General features: G+C 36.1%; 2 protein-coding genes across 2 annotated transcripts; both read right to left on the minus strand.

Moving 5' to 3' along the window:
- Window positions 1-385: 385 nt before the first annotated feature.
- Window positions 386-11,654, minus strand: LOC110461401 (alkaline phosphatase-like). The gene is made up of 10 exons (XM_021514842.1): window positions 11,319-11,654; window positions 9,582-9,802; window positions 8,398-8,578; window positions 8,059-8,228; window positions 4,710-4,817; window positions 4,199-4,301; window positions 3,672-3,812; window positions 3,207-3,398; window positions 1,347-1,472; window positions 386-969 (listed from the first exon to the last, which is right to left on the minus strand). The coding sequence occupies exons 1-10, from the start codon at window positions 11,383-11,385 to the stop codon at window positions 698-700; spliced, it is 1,581 nt and encodes a 526-aa protein (XP_021370517.1). The 5' UTR covers window positions 11,386-11,654; the 3' UTR covers window positions 386-697.
- Window positions 11,655-16,033: 4,379 nt separating this feature from the next.
- Window positions 16,034-23,061, minus strand: LOC110461399 (alkaline phosphatase, tissue-nonspecific isozyme-like). Its single transcript, XM_021514841.1, has 8 exons — window positions 22,850-23,061; window positions 22,223-22,392; window positions 21,321-21,428; window positions 20,001-20,103; window positions 19,662-19,802; window positions 19,262-19,453; window positions 18,101-18,226; window positions 16,034-16,902 (listed from the first exon to the last, which is right to left on the minus strand). Exons 1-8 carry the CDS (start codon window positions 23,031-23,033, stop codon window positions 16,622-16,624), a joined length of 1,305 nt encoding a protein of 434 aa, XP_021370516.1. The 5' UTR covers window positions 23,034-23,061; the 3' UTR covers window positions 16,034-16,621.
- Between the last annotated feature and the right edge of the window lie 103 nt (window positions 23,062-23,164).

A 23,164-nucleotide genomic window follows, 5' to 3' on the forward strand; every position in this document is an offset into this window, starting at 1 on the left:
TCTGACATTTGAACTTCATTGTAGTTTGATAGGAGCTGAGGGACGTCACTGAGTTTTGCAAGTCAAATTTTCAGGTCCGTTTATGATGCACAATACATATACAACGTGTTTTAAGAAACATGTGTTTCTCTAAAATAACATCAATGAATAACGTGTAAATATTAGTATGTTTCGATTACACTTCATTCATACATTTATGAAATCGATATGAATAATTTAAGGAGCACTGTACTATTGTCAAAAACCCATAATATGCATTGTTAACCGATTTTGCCGTTAATATTTTAGCTTTGATAATTCGTTTCCTAATAGAAAACCATACCTTTCGGCACTTTCATGAAAAATAACAGAGATACAATAAACATAGTAATTGACAACACTTTTATGATTGTTAAAACGCAGATCAAAATTCGAATCCTTGACCTCATTTTATTGCATTATCGGTTAAACCGACTGGGCTAACTGGTCAACGGAAGTGCTCTTGCCCAACCGTGCTACAGTGATATCCAAAACCGAAACTAAAGGGAGGTTACCGTATATACGATAAATAGAGTGCAGTGGAAAAGGGATTCTAAAACTAATCATATATTTTTGTTAAACCCTTTGATATGGTGACACGTAAATGGAATTAATTTCGTGTTTAATACACGCGCTATATTGGGACTATATAAGATATATCTCCCGACAGAAATTATCATCAAACGTTGGTTAGATATTTCAAACACATCGTAAAGAAGATAACCCAGAGACTTGGCATGAGTTGTCGTCCGTTATTCACATCGTCACGAACACAGTTTCTGAAGTCGCCGACGCACGCTGCGTACTGCATCATGTGCGCAACGTAATGCTGCTCCTTGACGCCGTGCAAAAGGTGTGCCATAGGACCACGAGCATATATCCCAACATCTTCTGCAGAATGGGTCTCGTAGGCCAGGGGTATAGCACTCTCAGGAATGTAGTGTCTTGCACCTGCGTGACATTAAATAAACACGTTCTAAATTTTAACATAAGCATTGTGAATATAATCCTTATTAATAACATGATGAGGAAGATATGAGGTGCACGTATGTCATTACTGTAAATAACGATTATATATAGAGTGGCGATCAGGATCATTACCTTATTTTGTTCTAGAAAATTATATGTAAAAGTTGTGAAGTGGTGTGAGGGAACAGGTCATTTACTGAGCATTGATTGTTGAAAATAATTGAAAAAATGTGCTTTTAATTTTGACAAACAAAATGTACGAAACAAACTGGTGCACAGTACAACATCAAAAGTAGGAGATCATATCCAAATGACAACATCATGATTCGAGTATTACAGTGCAATATTTGCTAGATCACCTGTGTCCACGCCGGTGAGATTGACCCTGGATCCGTTGAGGGCTCTATTCGGACCGTTACCATAGTTCAGTATAGTGTATGGGAGACCATCGAGAGGCGGCTCATCGGACTGCGGGTGAGATATGCCTATACAATATATAATCGATCCATCAAATGATTGAAAACCACAACATGTTTATTAAACATAAGCTTAAATCAAATACAGTCGAACCTCGTTGCCTCGAAGTCGACGGGATCGTTGGGAAACTTCGAGTTATCCGAGTATTCGAGTTAAGCGAGTTCCTATGTTTGGCATAAAGCTTGGTAACAATATGAGGCTATATATGTCATTGATTTCTCTGACAATCAACGTATCTAAACAGTCGAATAAATGACAAAAAGATAATTATATAAAATAACAACTTATTCATAATCATATTAATTAATTAATTAATATTACAATAAACACACATGCTGTCTCCGACCTCGTGCTATGCTGATAGAAATATCAATGCGGAAATGAAAGTACCCAAGTCTTTACACAAATCACTGTACTGGAGCGTACACGTTGGATTGCTCAGTTGATTTCGACATTACAAAAATGGGTATGAGTTAATCAGGAAATATATCCACATTGATAGACTCCAATGACACTTGACATCTCCTCAACACGACGTACTCAACAATAATTATCGTATTGTTCCTATAATCTCTCAATTAGTTATCAGTGCCATACAAGCTCCTGTAAAAACATAAACCGGCGAACCAGTCCTAGGTTGTGATTTTTACTGTGGAGCTTATTTACGCATGACCGCACACTGTGACCCATTTTCCGGTTAGAATGTGTCGGCAGCTTTAGTGTAAATAAAGTGCCATTCAAATTGTTTATGTGCTCGCAGTGAGTATTAATTGTTGTTAATCAACATTGATGAAGTTTGTTTCTTTATTTGAACAAAGTGTTTTTACAGTCAATCACATTTAAATGCCATAATGTTAAATAGAAGTAATTATGACCGAGCGTAAGCTGCTCATTTAGAACGATGTTTACCGTAGCACTGCGTCTAATATGTATCAAATAATTAAAGAATATATGATAGACTTGTGAATCTTAAGAAACTTCGAGGGAGGAGATATTTTTATGTAGGATTTTCGTTGTTGGGACCTATGTTTCACTTCGGGATATCCGAGTTTTCAGAGTTCGAATTATCAGAGTTTTTATTACTAAGATTAAGAAGAGTTTTGGCCGGGACCGATGAAATACTTCGAGTTAAACGGGGTCTTCGAGTTATACGAGTTCGAGATAACGAGGTTCGACTGTAATACATTTGTCATACAAAAACAATTAATGGTCATATGAAGTCATATTTTTAATAAACTCCAATTATCCAATTGCGTCATGCCGTGTTGCAGCCACTAATAATAATTACGATTATTGGAGGTTTTTATATACCGCTTTTTCACAACGTCCTATGTCGTCTCAAAGACGATAAGGCCTTTGCAGCAAGCCAATATCTGTCTCAACTCCCTGGGGAGTATACAGTCGATGCTGCCATTTCGGCGATCGCAGCTAGCATTGAACAATTCCAGCGCTGCCCAACCATGTACTCAATTACAGCTGAGTAGATTGAAACAAGCGGAGTAAAGTATCTTGTTCAAGGATACAACACAGTGCCGTGGTGTTACTCGAATCCGCAACCATTCGGTAACGAGCCCGGCATCCTGCCACAAGAATACCGTGCCTAGTACACTCATCACGAAAATAATTACCAAGGGAGAGAAGCACACTTTATATGACACCACATACATTTGTCACCTCCATGAGAGACGGATACGCTGTCACACTGGAGTCCATATTTTTGTGTATCCATGAGAGAGACTTACCGAAGATAGGATCACCTCTCTGTGTGTAGCCCCCGATGTTAAACACGTGGGAATGGTCAGCTGTGAAGATAATAAGGGTGTCCTCTTCAGATGTCATATCCGCTGCCTGTTTGAGTGCCGCCTCCAGGGCCAGCGATTCCTCTAAAGCGTATCTCGCCAAGGTGTCATGGTGGGCGTGGTCTATACGGGCACCTGTTAACAACGTTTTATGAAAAGTTACATTTATATATATTTCAGGCTAATGTTAAAATGAAATATGGCATTGTTGTATTAATATCTGCTGCCTGAACTAGCATACCTTTTAGTTGCTTCCAGCGCAGAATTACGACATCACATTGAAGTATCGAAACTTTCTCACTTCTCATGTTGTCCTATCTATCCAATTATCCCATTGTTATAAGCAAACCTTCTACCATCAGGAAGTATAGCAGTGTATGTATAATAACGTCATAGTTATTAGCGTACCTTCTACCATCAGGAAGTACCCTTTAGTGTTTTTCTTCAGTATGTTAATTGCTTTTTCTGTAAGTTCTGCCAGGGTTGGTTCACCAGCATCTGAGGGATCGCGATCTAGTACGTACTGCATATGGCTAGATCCAAACAACCCTGAAATAAACAGGTATAAATTACAGAATGCGTGTATACTGTCAATGATTTGCAATTTAAAACATTATAGTTTTGAATGAAAATTGATTTGTTGTAATTTAAATTGACTCATTGTCAGCTCCGTTCTATTTCCGATTTGAAAGGTGCAACCCAGTTAAAATGTTAGTATTACAGCAATGTAAATTTGTGTGACCGTCTGCATTAAAACAACTCTGAGATATGATTCTGTGAGTGTGTAAGGTCCTTAAGTGACCATGGCAAGGTTCAAGGAAAAGGAAAAGAACGAAAGCATATATAAACCATTTTCTCCAAATTAAAATATCAACCTTCTTTAGTGTATGTTGTTTTTGTGTAAAGCAGCCAAGCGTAAACTACGTATATATTACCTAGTAGGTAGTCAACGTCCGAGGGGTTGATGTTATCAAATTGACCTTTGTTCCAGACGTAGTCATACTTTCGGCCCTTGGTACGCTGTATGTCTTTCCATATCTAAACATACACAGTTTATACGTTCTTATGGTATAACAAAAAGTTCAATGTTACAGGAGTGCTATCTGTGACCTTTATTAAAGACAGGTATGATGTTGCTTTTAAAACATATATAAAAGTATTCTGATTTGCATATTATATTTTCTGTAACACCATACTCATAATCAATCTGAACTTGTATCAAATTCTACCGCTTTACGAAGTAATACATCGATCAAAAGGGGAAGAAAATGGCTTTAAAGACGAAATCATTTAAATAAACATAAATAAAGAGGTGGGGTAAAATACGCTCCACCTGACAATGTTTAATCATGTATTCCTCACTCTTGCTATGTATTGTTGATTTGTGATTAGGATGAGATAATTACTTAGCCTTCTGTTATATTTAATCAGTCTATACTCTCTCACCTGTATAAGATCATGCCCGTCCTGACGCTGTCGCTTGTCGACGGTGCCTGTCTCTGGATCCACCGTTGTATTAGGTAAGAATGACCGACGTCCTCCGCCAAGTACAACCTATATCACATGTATATATAACAAGTCTACGTCATCTAGGACCTTTAATGAACAAATACATAAACATATACCGACAGGTTGTGAGCAGGAATACACGCTATCCTTATCCAAAAATCAAATCATATAAATGTAGATTAGCATTTTTTTAAACAATATGCAATATGTACACTATACTGAGGGAAGTAAGCTGGCGTAGTATTTCATTCTCGAATAACGCTGCACTAGCACTTTCGCTGAAGGTAAGATTAAAAACAGATTAAGTAATTTGATTTCAGGTTTTATTAATTGAACAAACTGCGGCACATATTAAGAGTCAATAGCTAGTTTTAAAGGCTCACTTTGTATGTGTTACACAGTTTCAGAAAAAAAACCACGTAACTAAAAACTACAGACAAAAACAGAAACCGAACAATAAATAATTGAGAGTTACCTAATCAAAAGGCCAATTATACCGTTGTAAACGTGACTAGATGATTAGTAGCACCTACATGAATGTGAAAGGTCAAGGTGTACTCAATAATTGATGATGTAAAATTGGTTTGGTTTGGTTTAATTTTGTTTAACGTCCTATCAACAGCTAAGGTCATTTAAGGACGTGCCTCCATGTATGTAGTGTATGCTAATATCTTGTTGAAGTACATATGATGGTCAGGTAGAGCAGTGAATAACGAGATTGCTTTATACTAAGACGGCTTGTGATGATGGCCCGATCGGACATGAGGATTTGTACAATATATCGAGTCATCCACCTGACAACATGGATTTTCTGCGGCTCTTCTGGCTTCCTCCTACAAAACAATCCTTCTTTGTGCTTCCACCCAGGCCAACTTAACAAGTAGATTATGTTCGTAAACCATATTTCATTTATGTCAAATAAATATGGTGTATAACAATGTGAGCAATGTGTGATAACAATATTACAACACTGGACATGACAGATATTCTATTGTTACAACACTGGATATAACAGATATTCTAATGTTACAATACTGGATATAACAGATATTCTACTGTTACAACACTGGATATAAAAGATATTCTAATGTTACAACACTGGATATAACATATATTCTATTGTTACAACACTGGATATAACAGGTATTCTATTCTTACAACACTGGACATGACAGATATTCTAATGTTACAACCCTGGATATAACAGATATTCTAATGTTACAACACTGGATATACCAGATATTCTAATGTTACAACACTGGATATACCAGATATTCTAATGTTAAAACACTGGATATAACAGATATTCTATTGTTAGAACACTGGATATAACAGATATTCTAATGTTACAATACTGGATATAACAGATATTCCATTGTTACAACACTGGATTTAACAGATATTCTAATGTTACAACACTGGATATACCAGATATTCTAATGTTAAAACACTGGATATAACAGATATTCTATTGTTACAACATTGGATATAACAGATATTCTATTGTTACAACATTGGATATAACAGATATTCTATTGTTACAACATTGGATATAACAGATATTCTATTGTTACAACACTGGATATACCAGATATTCTAATGTTAAAACACTGGATATAACAGATATTCTATTGTTACAACATTGGATATAACAGATATTCTATTGTTACAACATTGGATATAACAGATATTCTATTGTTACAACATTGGATATAACAGATATTCTATTGTTACAACACTGGATTTAACAGATATTCTATTGTTACAACACTGGATATACCAGATATTCTAATGTTACAACACTGGATATAACAGATATTCTAATGTTACAACACTGGATATAACAGATGTTCTATTGTTACAACACTGGATATAACAGATATTCTATTCTTACAACACTGGACATGACAGATATTCTAATGTTACAACACTGGATATAACAGATATTCTAATGTTACAACACTGGATATAACAGATATTCTAGTTTAGTGTGCTCGATTGTCTTTATGATATAAACCGAATGATATCTTCTTTAAAAGTAACAACGAGATAGAAATAAAAACAATCCACATAACCAAATACTTTAATATTTGGGAATCGATAAATACTTCCAGACACAATGTTGTGAAAACGTTTGAATGAAGGTTGTTTTAAATACATGCTAAAAATATTGAAATACAAGACAAACAAAGAAAACTCAACAATACTCCCAGTCTAAATTATACAAGACTTATTTTAACCGATCCCTTTTTTAATACCGAAAGTAGTTTATTAAACTGCTTACAAAATGTCACTCACGAAAATCGCAAGAACACACACAACATATGAGCAGATTTTCTTCATTATTCAATAAACATACGATAAAGAAACACTATTGTACAGTTTTATGTATTGCCTTTCCAAGCTTTACGTTATCACACAAATAAGTAGAAGATTTGCTAATGATAATATGGCATTGTTATTGAACAATGAATTTATAAAGTAGGCCATAGTTTGAACATATCCTTCAGAAATGTTATTGTTAAAAATTGGGGGGAAAAGGCATTGCAATAGAATGTTTCATCACAAAGACATAGAAGGATGTCAAGCTAGTATTTCTGTCTGGGAAACAAGCCAAACCACAGATCTCTTTCCGTGATATCTATACAGCAAACTGCGTGCATTTTATGCAAGTCTTTTGTCCGTTTAGTTACATCGCCATAAACACGGCTTTAAATTACTGTGCAACCGTCATATACGTGATGGCTTCTGATCCACTTATTTTCTGCTTCTTATTGACAATGTGTTAAAGTTTGATATGTTAGACTGTCGGTCGTCTTACAGCTTCAGGTTTATAAAACATTGAACGCGTCTGACCTAGCTTGAAACTATTCCATTTATTTCCAGGTACACTATTCTAGTGGCTAACGTTTAACGGGAGCAGGATCTGTATAGCCGATGTATCATGTGTTCTGAATAAAAGGAAATGTTGTTTTTAGACATCTGATCCAATTAAGAAAGGAGCAATCGACATACCCTTAGCGCATCAGAATACATGATACCAATTAACACAATGATGTGAAATAAACCTTCCTAAATTCAGATAAGTTGAGCAGCGTTGAGAATTTCGGATAAAATGTTAAGGTTTTCCTGCGGTTTAAAATTTACATAAAACCGTAAATTCTAGTTAAACATAAATACAATTAGTGATTCAATCATCCGGCATCTTGTTACCGTTTTTCTGATTAAACATAAGTGTAATCACTTATTCCAATATGTCGCAGTTTGAGGTAGTTAAACTACTTACGTTGATGTTGTTGTTGTCGTATATGAGTTGGTAGGCGATATCCTTACAGTCCCCGGGGATACCGACTGTTTGGACGTCCCCCTCCCAATCTCTGTTGGGTGTATGTGCATAAGCAGAAGCAGGCGTGGCGTGAGTCACACGGGCAGATGTCACTACCCCTGTAGACCGACCTGCATGTGTAATCAAAATGACATTTTAATATCATCATTCATGCATTTTGTATGTTTAATTTTTATGGTAGTTTCCCCCCTTTAAATTAAATCATATATATTTTACTAATTATCATTGCAATTAAAAAATTGTTTCCTTTAGTTCAATAACTATAAACTGATCAATTACCGTCAGCTATAAAATGGTCGAGAATGCACGTCATTTTCATGTTCTCAGCTTTAGAGGCGACACAGTCGGAGATGGATACCGGATCCCGGGTTCCGACAAGGTACCAGTTTGTTTTCTCCCCACACATCAGGGCGCTGGCTGTGGCTGCCGAGTCCGGCACCATCTTATCAGAGCCGTACACCTGACAAACAAGGACAACACATTCGTGGAATTACTTCACTTTGTTTAATCTATGTTGCATGTAATAGGTTGCATTATAATATTTCAGCTAACGTGTAGCACATGCGCTAAAAAGTTTTAAAAAAAGAAAAGAAAAAAAAATATCTTAACATAAATCCAGTGCCCAATTATTTATAAATATCGAACACATTTACTCCTTTATTTCGAATAAAAACACCAGCTAAGCAGATTTCGGTATTGGCTGTAGATATACATGAGTATCCAAGGGTTAAGTTGGCATTCCATTAAACTTGATTAACTGGACAATACATCTCTTCATCAAAATTGGTTGATATTTAGGAAAGTTATCGTGATAGAATTAAAGCGTGACAGACAAACAGCAGGACAAACTGAAATTAATACCCCACGCATTAGTGCAATTTCAAAATATGCAATGCTAGTTGCCTCACCAAATCACCTGTAACATAAAACAGGGCAATGCACATGTATGGCGTATACAATAGTAACATCGTCCTTGAAATGGATGTCATGTATCTATATAAGTATTATTTCAAAAAAAACACAAAAAAAACACAATTTCGTATCACACAGAACCGCTTACATAAAGCCTGGAGTTGTAATTGTAGCCACGAAATGGAGTCTCTGTAATTTATTACATAAGCCATGCATATTATACATATTTTTAAATGTCTATACATATATATATATATTGTTTGATCGGGGTGGGTCTTTGAAACGTTAAATCTGGCGGATGAAAATATATAGGTCTCCTGTTTCAAAGGTATGGGTGACCAAAACGAGTTTCAGTATTGCAATATTCTCCTTCATAAAATAGTTTTAATCGTGATTACATTGGATGCCCATGTTCTGCAGCGTATTCCTTCCACTTTAGTGGCTAGGCTTGGTTTATCTATAAAATCTATCACGCAACATTTAAATATTACTTTAAGAACAATATGGGCTATATTAGTACACAGTAATGACACATACACAACACCAATTACCTTAGAGAGAGCTACATAAGGAAATTTCTCGAACTCAAGGACTGTTTCCTCTCCAGGATTACCCATCTTTTGACCTTTGAGGATCCTAGAAGCCGTTACCGTTGAAAGGCCAAGTCCATCGCCAATAAACAGTATAACATTTTTAGCAACTTTATTGATCTGTTTCAACTTCAGAGCTTCATCTAAACTGTCTCTTGCCATTTTATTCCAGTCTGTGCTTCCTGTTGAAAACGTGAAAACAGAGATAAAGACAATGGCTCTCGAGTCAACTGTGACATATAAACTTCACGAGACTTCTAGTTTTGTTTGTTGCGAATCAGAGAGCAAGGAATGCCGGCTATCACGTTTGTTATATAATATATTATTAAGGTGAAGATAATTGCCTTTGGTATTTTCAATGGCACGTTCTGGAAGATGATTGCGATAGAATCTCTAAATTGATGTAAAAGGAAACATCATAATGAATAAACATTCATATGAATAGGTTAAATGTTTGTGGGATTTTTTATATTTCTGTATTCCATTTTTTACCGTCTGCAAGCTGTTTGCTTTATCGGGCTTTCATCTACATTTTGTAACTAGTTAAGTATATTTATTCATAGACCCTCCCCCTCAATCCCCCACCCACGCCCCACCCACGCCCCATCCTCTCCCCCGTCTAACTGATCAGATGTCGACTTTGGATTGATACGTTTATGTAATACATGTATATTGCTTACGATTGGGTGTCACCATTGTATTACTTGTGACTGATTACAAGCGTCAGTAAGGTAATGGGTAGTTCAATAGTGCTCACGCCTAACATTGACTGGATTATCGACATATTTACAACAGGCAAGGACATGTAGTGACGTTATCAAAATATGATAGGGCCATTATTTCTACTTTTTCACCCAACCTGTTTACATGATTCTGACAAAAATCTAACCTATATTTTAGATTTAGGAAGTTGCGCAGGAGAAACCAGCGAACGGAAAACGGAGGTAAGAGAAAAGGCTGACTTAGACCATTAAACCCTCAGAAAAAACAGTAAATTAATCATCTACACGACAACAAATAAATGTTAGTATAACTCATGTGTTCAAAACTCCCGTCTATAGGCGATATAGACCAAAACCATGAAGATGTCGTGAACCATAATCTAGATCTAGGCTAACGACCTATATTTTCTGCTTCAGTGAACATCAAATAAAAAATATTAATTTGACATACAAAGTTATGAAGTTAAGTAGGTCGATTGAGAAAGCCAAAAAAGTGAACATTTACCATAACATAACGTCATCTCGTCCAATGTGTACTCATCAGAGGTACTTAAAGAAAGAATGATAAACAACATGTCTGAAGTGTACCGAAACGTACATGTTTGTTGAAATACGATGAAAAGGAAAAGATGTCTATAAAACACTTAATAAAGTTTCAAATGTACAACTTTGGGCTATATATAGGGTTTTATATAACCGAACCAAAACTATATTCCATCTACAAAGTTACGACCACCTCGATGACTGATGCAGAGTTGAACAACCTGGTGACGTTAAATTCTCACATGGAAAACATGTCAGTCGATATAGAAAATCAAACGGGAAATGTTATACAATTGTAACCATGTATATAGAGTCAATACAACCAGACACATTAAGGATGCCTGAATCGCTATAAAGTTTAAAAATAATATCAATCCTTGAACAAAACATATTCGGAATTATTTATATGTATTTATAAAATAAAACCACTTACTATTAGGGAGTCCATGTAAACAGGCTACAATTGTCAACAGGAGGCATGTGGTCCTTAATAAAGTCATCCTCGCCCCGTCAGTGTAAGCTGCTAATATGATATTCTACATCTAGACGCGAGGTGTATGTAGAGCAGTGTTAAGGGTTAAACATTTGTCGTCGGTGTTCTGTATTAACCAGTTTACTTTGTCACACATGTACACGTTGGAGGGTGTATCTCAGGTAAAGCATGTATGATCGCACACACTTTTATTGTAATCCTAGGGGGTCTGGGTGTTGACGTAGCCTATACATAACAGTGTCATGGTAACACATTTAATACAAGTGGCCCAATGGGCCTGCATCGTTCACCTGGTATTAATCTCACAATTGTAACCTTAAAAGTGGACTAACAAACGTCATAGCCCTTCCTACCAGACTGCAACTTGCCAAATATCACCACCTTATGGCTTTTGTTTATTGAGAAGTTGACTTTTAAAGATTTATGCACTATGAACCAGATGTGACCATGAAAGTGTAACAAGGTCAATTCAGAAGAAGTCGTTTCAAGATTTCAACACATTTTATCCCTGTGACCTTGAAAGTCAAACATGGACATTTAAAGTTAAACAAACGTCATAGCCCTTCCTACCAGACTGCAACCTGCCAAATATCACCACCTTATGGCTTTTGTTTATTGAGAAGTTGACTTTTAAAGATGTATGCACTAGGAACCAGATGTGACCATGAAAGTGTGTCAAGGTCAATTCTGAAGAAGTCGTTTAAAGATTTCAACATATTTGACCCCTGTGACCTTGAATATGGGCAAACGTTATTAATTTGAACAAACTTCGCAGCCTTTCATGCCAACATCCTATTGGCCAAATATCATCATCCTGGACCTTTTGGTTATACAAAAGAAGTCGATTAAAGGTTTTTAAGATAGTTGACCCCTGTGACCTTGAATATGAGTGAAAGTTATTCATTTAAACAAACTTGGTAGCCCTTTATCCAAGCATGCTACTGGCCAAATATCATCACCCTGGGCCTTCTGGTTATTCAGAAGAAGCTGTTTAAAGATTTTACCATATTTGACCCCGTGACCTTGATAATGGGCAAAGGTCATTCATTTGAACACACTTGGTAGCCTGGGCCTCTTGGTTATTCAAAAGAAGCTGTTTAAGTAAACCGTTGACGACGGGCGACGGACGACGCACCATCGCATAAGCTCACTTGGCCTACGCTACTTGCACTGTTTTTGTATATGGCTTCCTATCTAATCTATCAAAAGGACTTCTAAAGATATTAAGTGGCAATAGGCACCATCAGTGGTATCATCAACATAAAGGTATGTTACAATCAAGAGAAATTGATTTGAGTGGTCATTGAAATGATAAACATTAAGAATGAAAAATTTAAAGCATGATAAAGATGACCGCGAATCTTATTTGTAGCTGTAGTGCTACGAAAAGCCGTTACATTCCCAAGTGTACAGGAGCCAATATTAGTCGGAAGGTTCTGGACTGTACAGCAGGCCTAGTATTGCATCAGAACAGAACCTCCTAAAGACCACTCAGTAAAAGGATAGGTAATATACAAAAAAAAAAAAACAGTATAAAGGTATTGAAAGACAAATATGTTTATATCAGGTTGCGCAACAATTGAAAAAGAAAAGCAAAGATAAAAGATAAGAATCTCATTTTATTTCAATTTGTTAGCAAGGATTATACAGAAACAAACACTAAATAACAAGCAAGTAGATATTCTTAAACATGTAAAGCTTATACATTATATTGATCATGTAATTGTGTACGGTAATTGAGAGGTGTGTTTACGCATAAATGGATGCCCTACTCTAATTGGTCATTATTGTCGAACATCTCCGTCTTAGTTCTGTTGTTTGTGCGGTGTGTGAAGACTGTCTCGTTGGTGATATCCCCAAGAGTTACAACCTTGTCCATACTGACGTTGTATTGATAAAGGTCACAAACGTATATAATCTAATATAAAACATGACTTCATGACCTCGGGATGTACTTCCCACGATTTACATGAAAACATCAGCATTCACTGGTGATAATGGGTATCCTATTGAGGTGCAGTGATGCATGAATTGAATGATACGAGGAGTAAGATCACTAGGGGACATCGATATTCTATTAATAGATAATTTAAACATCGTGACAAAGCGCATGTACACCGCAATATAAACAAGCCAGGAAAGTATGGCCTGGAAATCATTTCCTTTATCAGTGGATAGAAAGTTTTAGTTTCCGTGACATAGTTTGACGTGGAACTCTTCTTCGTTAATAGATGAAATAGTTTCGTGAACCTGCATGAAAGCCCAAAAAGTTATCTTTCATTTAAGGGGGGGGGGGGAGGTCATTGTTACTTAGATGTGGAGGATAATCAGTAGATAAAGCTTCTCAATGTTTCAATGGGTGTTTCCATACCTCAAATTACAAGTGATTATTCACATCACAAGGTGGGTGCCTCTAATATATGTTTTGGAAAACATTTGATATGAATACGTGGCTACATTCTCTTACATAAAAGTGTTCTGTTCCCCTTGAATATGTCATGACGAAATCGAAAGCTTTTTGTGCGCAATATGTGGCTGAAAAATATAGATTAGTTTGATTTTTATGTACATCAAAATAATTACGTAGCAGCATAACGATAAAATTAACCAGCTTTGAAGTAGATATCTGAAACCAATCAATTTCCAAATCTTGTGGCTTCCATTTTGTCAAGAAATATTATAGGGGTTCAGAAAACGTAGGAGACGTTAGCCCCTGGAATTTTGAGGAAGTACAATGTTTTACATTGAGCCCTTAATGGACGAATTGGCCTTTTGGCTGTTAATAATTGTGTTAAGATTTCAGCAGCTACATTCTAGGTACTATTTAAGGATTTACTCGAATATACTTTTTATGTTTGTTTGTTTGTTTGTTTGTTTATGTTTAACGGCCCATCGACGGCTGTGGTCACTTAGGGTCATGGTGATTTTTTTTGATTTTTTTTTAACAAACATGTGAGTAGGCAAGATAAAATCAGGTAAAAAGGTTCATTTTAGAATCATTCGCATTGTATGTGTAAATAATTAAAATAAAAAGGGAGTAAAAAATAAAAGAGATAAGAATAGATGATATGGACTATGTGATATATATAACGTCAAAAAGGGTAAGGCGGGTTAAAAGACATCAGAGTCTATAGAATAGATCAATGTCTTTTAAATAGTTAAATAATGCCTTCGAGTCCACGGAACTGAAAAGAGTTTTCATATCCGTGACTCGAAAGTAGTTATCGCAAATGTGTTTAAAATCGGAACATTCTATTAAAAAATGTTGCACTATAAATGGAGTGTCACATGCGTGGCATGAAGGTGGATTTTCTGGTTTTAAAAGGTACGAATGAGTAGGATATGTGTGCCCAGTACGGAGCCGAGCGAGGACAACTCCCTCTCTGCGATCTTTCCGGCTTGGAATAGATGTTTAAGTATCGGTTGTACTTTAAAAAGTTTGTTGCTGCCAATAATTTTGAATGGCTGTACGAATAATTGGTTTAAAATCTGTATATAGTAGTTTGATATTTGTTTGTTGGAGATTCAATGCATTCTTTGCCTTATTTTCAACAAATTCGTTGCCTTTAATTCCGACATCGCTCGGAATCCATAGTAAAGTTATTTTAGACTTTTTTAAGATACGAGATATTCGAAGAACAAGGTTTTGTACGAGTGTGTTTTAAGGATCTCGTAACTGTAAACTCTGTATGACAGATAGAGAGTCTAAACAAATGATTGCCTTTTTAATGCGGTGTTCATCGATATGGTCGAGGGTCAAATCAATGGCGCATGCTTCGGCAGAAGATATGGAGGCGCCGTCTGGTAGTCGAACTGAAGTGCAAGAATTAGCAGTACAGCAGGCTGCTGCCACTTCGTTACCTTCTTTGGGACCATCGGTGTAAAGTTGGGTATGAGAAGGGTAATTCGAAATGCATTCCCGAAAGGAGGATTTGTGTTCTTCGGGCATAACACTTGATTTCCCTTGCTCATGTAATGTAAAGTTAAAATCAGGTGTTTGAATGGTCCACATCAGATATGTTAAATTCAGCTGCTATGTCAGTCAACTTTATGTTGAGTTCATGCAGGAAATTTGAAATTCGGACCCCAAATGTTAGCAGAAGTTTTGGGTTTTGCGTAAAAAATGTTTTGGTATTTTGGGTTGAATACTTGGTCGAAAGCAGACTTTTTAGGGTTTGATTTTAATTGAGCTGCAAACTGTAATTGTTTTCCCTTCTGTCATTAAGGGATGGTTCATTCGCTTCCACGTCCAGGCTTTTTACAGGTGTTGTTCGAAAAGCTCTAAGGGCTACGCTACAATGGATAGACGTAGCCCTTGGTTATGGATTGGGTCTAGCATCTGCAGGTAAGAACTCCGCGCCGACCCGCATACAATATAACCATAATCTAGTTTTGTTCGAATAAGTGATCTGCAGAAGCATTTCACGGTCCGCTCCCCAAACAGTATGAGAAAGGACTCGTATAATGTTTAACGCCTTGGAACACTTATCCTCAGATACTTTATATGTGGTATGAAAGTGAGTTTCGAATCAAAAATGAGGCCGAGAAATTTGTCTGTTCAACAACAGGAATTCTAGTGCCATCTAGTGTAAGTTTTGGTTATGTTATTTTGTGTTATAGCTCCATAAAATAAAAAAAATTATTCATGTTAATCCTTATAATTTAATCTACTATACACAATCCCTTTGGAAATCAACTTTTATTGATGGACTCTTTTCTCTTAGAAATTATAACGCCGTTGTATCAGCAAATCAAAAGCAACGTTACAAACGGCGACGTCATTTTTTACGTTATGGGTTGATAACATAACTTTTTAGGCCAATGAAAAGGTTTTTACACGCATGATTAAGTTATTGTACGATAGACTACTATTTTTACTTGTTTAGCTACACTTAAGACATTTTCATCCTTTTTACTTTTATCATTGCTTAGGTTTAATGGCCAAAATGGCTATATGATCAATGTATGTTCACTTTGGTTTTTCTGCTTAGAGTTGAGCACATTACAGCACATTTGAATGAACAAGAACAACCGGTATGACCCCGGAAGTGACCCGCGATTTGTATCATGGACAGAAATATAGCATATAGAAACTAGCGTTAGTTTTAATGATTTTTCGCTTATCATTAACACTATATTTGGATGGGGTTAGCATTATTTTAAATAACGATATCATAGAGGACCAAACAAATACAACAATATACATACAACCCACATTTCATCGTATGTCACGAAATATACAGTTATATCACGAGTAGCTCAATCATACAGATCGTAATGAACAACACCATATTTACAGACAGTGTGTAACCTCCGTTGGAATTGCGATCATCCGGGCGCTCACAGTCGTCTTTGAAATCACCGACACACGCGGCATACTGCATCACGTGAGCTATGTAATGTTGTTCCTGGACGCCATGCAGTAAATGCGCCATAGGACCACGTGCATATATCCCCACATCTTCTGCAGAATGGGTCTCGTATGCGGTAGGCACAGCAGATTCTTGTTTGAAATTGTCTTCAGCTATAAATCATGAAAATAAAAAAAATAACGCATCACATCGACAATACATGAGGCCAAAACCTACTCAAATTTGATTAAAAGGTCATAACAAGGACTTACGTGACAGTTCAACAAAAGATAAGAAAGTGTTAAAACCCATCAAATATCGGAGACAAATCAAGAGCTCTGGAGGGCAAAAGTTCCTGCATCACATATGGCACTTTTAATAATGTTTCCCGCCGAATCCGAGTTTGTTGGTTGCTTGTGGTATAGGTAGCATTGAATAGGCCTAGGCCTATTATTATTTAAGGGGTTGCTAATTTTTGGGCATGATGTGATGACTTGATCTCAACCATACAATTAATTAGTTTCTCTGGTCGAAAACGCTGTCTAAGTAGTTTATGTTTCAACAAAACGCATCTGTTAGGAAAATCCTGATACTTAAAAATAGGTAAAGGATAGTGAATCAACTGTGACGGGTAAACTCCATCAACAGGAGAGTCGGGAACAGTATAGTACTACTAAAGAAAGGAAATAAACCACCGATAAATGACACTCGTCTCGTTCGACATATATGTTGATAGCAAAGTGACCAATTTTGTCATAGTGTAGGCAAATCTAAAGTTAAGTAAATGTTAAAGATATGAAGAGGGTTTGAAGCATTTAAGTTCCTTTTCTGGAGGATCAATAAACTACCAATAATTCTTGTATTTCATGTTATTCGAAGAGAAAGCATCATCAATTTTTGAAGGTGTTCAAAATGTTCAATCAAATTTCTAAAAGTCTACATTTAAGTGATACTACCTCTTGCATAAACTGTATCACACTTTGTTTGGAATAATTTATTTTTATTTTTTTATAAACAATAGCTATTTGAATTAGTTATGTAGTGACAATCTCAAATCATCTATTTAATCGGAGAAATGTTCTTTCCTTTGAAATGGAGTCTTTTTCAATGTTTAACATTGTTAAATATTTGCATTGTACCAGCGGAAAATTATTGGATGATAAGTTTCTCATAAGGTTCTTCTGGGGTGGCAGGAGTAGGACCTTTCCTGTTACGGGTGACCTTGATTAGATAATGTGAATAGATACGAAGGACATAGTCAGAAAGGGTCGTGTAAACTGTTATGAATGGCCTGGTCAGACGTAGGTGTTGTAGACTATAACGAAGGATCCAGTAAGTACCAATTACTAATAGTGATGTAGACAGACTTACTGGTGTCGATCCCTGTATAGTTGGTCCTGTCCTGAAACGGCCGCCGTCCTGGGCCGTTGCCGTACACAACTGTGGTGTAGGGGAGACCATCAAGAGGAGGTTCGTCCCAGTACGGTATTGTTATACCTACAGAACAGTTCGTCATATCATTAATGATCATGTTATATTGTTTGTACTAGCATTAGAACACAACTTAAAAAGCAGCAAGTCGTTATAAAGTGTTGCTATAGGTTGTATTTGAATACTTCAATGCTTTTTTAATGTTTTGAACAGAAGCTTAATCCGTATGACATATTATTAAAAATATACAGCAACATAACATGAATCAAGAATGAAATATAGAATGTATCGTTAACTAACTATTTAAGTTGTATACCATACGGATGTCATTATCCATTTATGTATTATACACCGAGGAAATCATTGCCAATTTAAGTGTTATACCATACGGATGTCATTATCCCTATATGTATTATATACCGAGGAAATCCTTGCCAATTTAAGTATATACCATTCGGATGTCATTATCCATATGTGTATTATACACCGAGGAAATCATTGCCAATTTAAGTATCATACCATACGGATATTATTATCCCTATATGTATTATATACCGAGGTAATCATTGCCAAACTAAGTATTATACCATAGGGATGTCATTATCCATATATGTATTATATACCGAGGAAATCATTGGCAATTAAGGTTTCATACCATACGGATGTCATTATCCATATATAAGTATTATATACCGAGGAAATCATTACCAATTTAAGTATTATACCATACGGATGTCATTATCCCTATATGTATTATATGCAGAGGAAATCATTGCCAATTTAAAGATTATACCATACGGATGTCATTATCCCTATATGTATTATATACCGAGGAAATCATTGCCAATTTAAGTATTATACCATACGGATGTCATTATCCCCATATGTATTATATACCGAGGAAATCATTGCCAATTTAAGTATTATACCATACGGATGTCATTATCCCTATATGTATTATATACCGAGGAAATCATTGCCAATTAAAGTATTATACCATACGGATGTAATTATCCCTATATGTATTATATACCGAGGAAATCATTGCCAATTTAAGTATTATACCATACGGATGTCATTATCCCTATATGTTTTATATACCGAGAATGTCATTGCCCCTATATGAGTATCCGGCGATGTTGAATGGATGGGAGTGGTCGGCCGTGACGATAATTAGGGTATCTTCTTCAGAGGTCAGACGTACAGCCTCGCTCACTGCTTCCTCAAACATCAACGTCTCTGTCAGAGCACGTTTAGCTTCATTGTCATGATGGGCGTGGTCAATGCGAGCGCCTGTAAACATGTAAACGGCGATAGCATGTTGTATATATATTGAAAAATTACAAAAGAAAATGAAACCATTGGTCATACAACGATTAGGACAAAGATAATTTAATTTTCCAAATAAAGAGTAACTGGTATGATTGTTTGCTTTGTTACGTAAGCTTCGTTTCCAAGAGGACATTTAATGATGACTTTTTGTGTTCTAAATCTAACTCACCTTCTACCATAAGAAAATAACCCTGTTTATTTTTCTGCAGTATATGGATGGCTTTGCTAGTCATTTCTGCCAGGGATGGATCACCTTCTCCAGACTTATCCCTGTCGTTTTCGTAAGGAATATGACTTGTGTCGAATAGACCTAAATTGTAAGGGAAACAAAGAGAACATGTCAGTATGATTTACAGGTGGAGTCTTAAACCTTAAATGCTCTGTTGTTTTACTGTGTGCTGTATTGTTTAAAGAACATTGTTATACAATTCATCAGTATATATTTCAATATTGAAATAAAACATCTCATCGTCAACCCTTATCGATGATACGGTTTATGAAAGCATACCTAGGAGATAATCAGTATCTGTGGGATCTACGGCGTCAAACTGATCCTTCTTCCACACATAGCTGTGACGTCGGTCTTTAGAACTCTGGATCTGCTTCCAGATCTGAAATCAAACGCTTACAAAGTAAACAATCTATGATAGCAATTGATATTTCATAAAATTACTGCTTATTGTTTGGTAAGCGAATACAAACACTTTACACATAAATAACCTGCGGTTTTAAATCAAGAAAGGAAATAAAGATAAAAGATCAATATACAGTGAATTGTTTTGGAAATATTCATAAAAGAAATACTACTGCAAGCAAGTAGAGTGAAATCTGTCAGATCATCGAGTTCCTTATTTAGCAAAAGTATTTAATTGATGCCTTGGGACAGAAAACTATTAATTTGAACGTGTTATCAACTATAGCATTGATGATTTAGTGACGTGGTTCACTACGATAGACATGATTTTTGCCCCAATGACGCTTTTTCCTTAAAGTATACTGAACATGGATTACGCATGTCAATAATCCCGAAGGTATTCTGACATAAACTAATTAAGTCATATCAACAGAAAAAGACTTTATAGTCCTATAACGTTCTTTAGTTAAGTCTCAACTATCTATACAATCTAAGCAATTACGGCAGAATATATTTGACCATAGAAAACTAATATGGTTTCAAAGCTAATTGGGAAGTAGTTTTACTAGGTCATAGGTCACTAGGGAATAGTTTTGGGGAAGTTTCCTCGCAAAGGGGGTAGAAATTANTTGGTCGTCTACCAGCAAACTAATTAGGTACAAAACATCTGTAACCATGCCGAACTCATTAAAAATCTTTTAAGCATGCCTTTAACCAATTAGTGGACCACGCCAAAGATGAAGTATCCAAATAATGGTAGAGTATATTATGGAATTTATTATAGAAAATTTGGAACAAGAACATTTCGCTTTTAGAGTTTCATCGATTTTCGGCAAATGGAGTGCAGACAGCATTCCGACCTGTACTTTTTACTGTGACCTAAAGAGAACGACGCTATTCTTACTCATTATTATAACGCAGACTTTTTTACTTTCTTATTTGACAATATGGCTGATTCTGTAGAGCATATATTTGAATCTAATATTCCTCATTTTTTGTTAGATTAAATCCTCTTTTAAATGCAATTAAATGTTTCCTTGTTAGAACTTGTGATAACTATTGAAAGAAATACCCTAGTGTTTTGTTTTGTGTGATATTAACGTACAGCATAAGTTGTAGAGTTGTCATAATTAACGCATTTTCCTTGTGATCACAGTAAAAGCAATAGGTAGGGCACGTAAACCATGTACAAACCTCTGTCAAATCATGTCCGTCCTTCCTGTGTGTCCAGCCAACTGTCTGTGTCTCTGGGTCCACTTGTCTGTCCGGCAGGAACGGACCCCTACCACCGCCCAACACAACCTAGCAACAGAAAACAACAAATACTCCAATGACGTAACATATTGTTACTAAAACAGAAATTGGGTTTATTTATGATTATAGATTTTTTTGTTTGTTTGGGTTTAACGGCCCATCGACGGCTGTGGTCATTTAGGGCCATGGTGATTTATTTATTTATTTTATTTTTTAAACAAACATGTGAGTAGCGAAAATAAAATCAAATAAAAAAAATCATTTTAAAAGCATTCGCATTGTATGTGTATATAGTTAAAATAAAAAAGGGGGTTAAAATAATAAAAGAGATAACGAATAGATTATATGGACTATGTGATATATATAGCGTCAAAAAAGGGTAAGGTTGGTTAAAAGACATCATAGTCCATAAAATAGCCCGATGTCTTTCAAAAAGTTAAATAATGCCTTCGAGTCAACGGAACTGAAAAGAGTAGATAATTCATTAATCATCTGCTTGGAATTTTAAATGATGTTTGTGGAAGTAAGTTGAATCAGTATTTTATTTTAATATTGACGATAATTATTTTTCTGTTGGTATTAGTATTTGCCAGAGACTGTAGACCAGTGTCAATGTTGGAGTATACATTTTGATGTACGATTTCCATATATTCTATTGTAAGGTTTTTAAAACTTTATTACGAAGCCCTCTCAGGTGTATTCCTAACGAGTTATTGCCATATGAAATGTAATCGTATGATATAATTGTTGGACGACACTTCACCACCAACACACATAACCAAACACCTGACAAGTGTACAGGCGTACAGTCCTATCACTGGGGACTCGGACCAACAACGAACCTGTATGTCGTTATTGTCATATACCAGCTGGTAGGCTATATCCTTACAGCCTCCTGTGATTGTCGTCATCAGGGCGTCACTCTCCCAGTCCCGGGACGCACTGTGGGCGTACGCGGCGGCGGGCGTGGCGTGGGTCACCCGTGAGGTAGTTACGAGTCCAGTGCTTCTTCCTACCATAACAAAATAAACGTTATGTGTAACATAGAGATGTTTGAGTTAATATGTTTCGTTCTGATTATACCCCTCGCAAAGATGAATTTGTTGTCTGAAGCACACATTTATGAAAACAGGTATTCGTGAGATTGAGTACTTTACATTATAGCAGACAATACTGTCACATACGGTAGTTGTAATCAGTTCTAGTAACTTACGGATTCTAGTCGGCGGTGTTAGTATCACTCACTAGTCCGAATCACTGTAACACTTGTTACCTATGATTTATCGAAACAAAACTAAGCTTGTAAAAGATAATAAAATGGTCCGTTTTGTTTACCGACTTTCAGCTTTTCTAGTTGTACACACATAGCACTACCAATTAACTAATAAAAAAGCAAATTTTATACTTTAACCTTTTTATATCACATTTCATGGGTACTCTTCTTTTATATTGCATTTCCAAATCCTTACCGGCAGCTATAAAATATTTCAATATTGACGTCACTTCCTGCCCGGCGACCGCACCACAGTTTTCCTTTGGAACTGTTTCCTTGACACCAAGCACGCCGTTGTTAGTCTTAACACCACACATCAGGGCAGTGGCCGTGGCCGCCGAGTCTGGAGTTTGTCGGTCAACAGAGTAAACCTGTAACATATCCGGCACAAACAGTTTAGTAAACCTGAAACATATCCGGCACAAACCGGTCAGTAATCCTGTAACATATCGGGAACAAACATTTTAGTAAACCTGAAACATATCCGGCACAAACAGTTCAGTAAACCTGA

This window comes from Mizuhopecten yessoensis, unplaced genomic scaffold, assembly GCF_002113885.1.
Source record: "Mizuhopecten yessoensis strain PY_sf001 unplaced genomic scaffold, ASM211388v2 scaffold10607, whole genome shotgun sequence".
NCBI lineage: Eukaryota > Metazoa > Mollusca > Bivalvia > Pectinida > Pectinidae > Mizuhopecten > Mizuhopecten yessoensis.

What these genes read in the sequence shown, in the direction of transcription:
- LOC110461401 (XM_021514842.1), bottom strand. Translation starts at nt 11,385, where the DNA reads ATGACTTTATTAAGGACCACATGCCTCCTGTTGACAATTGTAGCCTGT. An exon ending in ACGACAACAACAACATCAAC is followed by an intron (nt 4,818 to 8,058) that starts GTAAGTAGTTTA and finishes CATGTGATATAG; the next exon opens with GTTGTACTTGGCGGAGGACG. An exon ending in ACGGGCATGATCTTATACAG is followed by an intron (nt 4,302 to 4,709) that starts GTGAGAGAGTAT and finishes GTGTATGTTTAG; the next exon opens with ATATGGAAAGACATACAGCG.
- LOC110461399 (XM_021514841.1), bottom strand. Translation starts at nt 23,033, where the DNA reads ATGTTACAGGTTTACTCTGTTGACCGACAAACTCCAGACTCGGCGGCC. An exon ending in ATGACAATAACGACATACAG is followed by an intron (nt 21,429 to 22,222) that starts GTTCGTTGTTGG and finishes TTCTGTTGCTAG; the next exon opens with GTTGTGTTGGGCGGTGGTAG. An exon ending in CTATACAGGGATCGACACCA is followed by an intron (nt 16,903 to 18,100) that starts GTAAGTCTGTCT and finishes CATGATTTATAG; the next exon opens with CTGAAGACAATTTCAAACAA.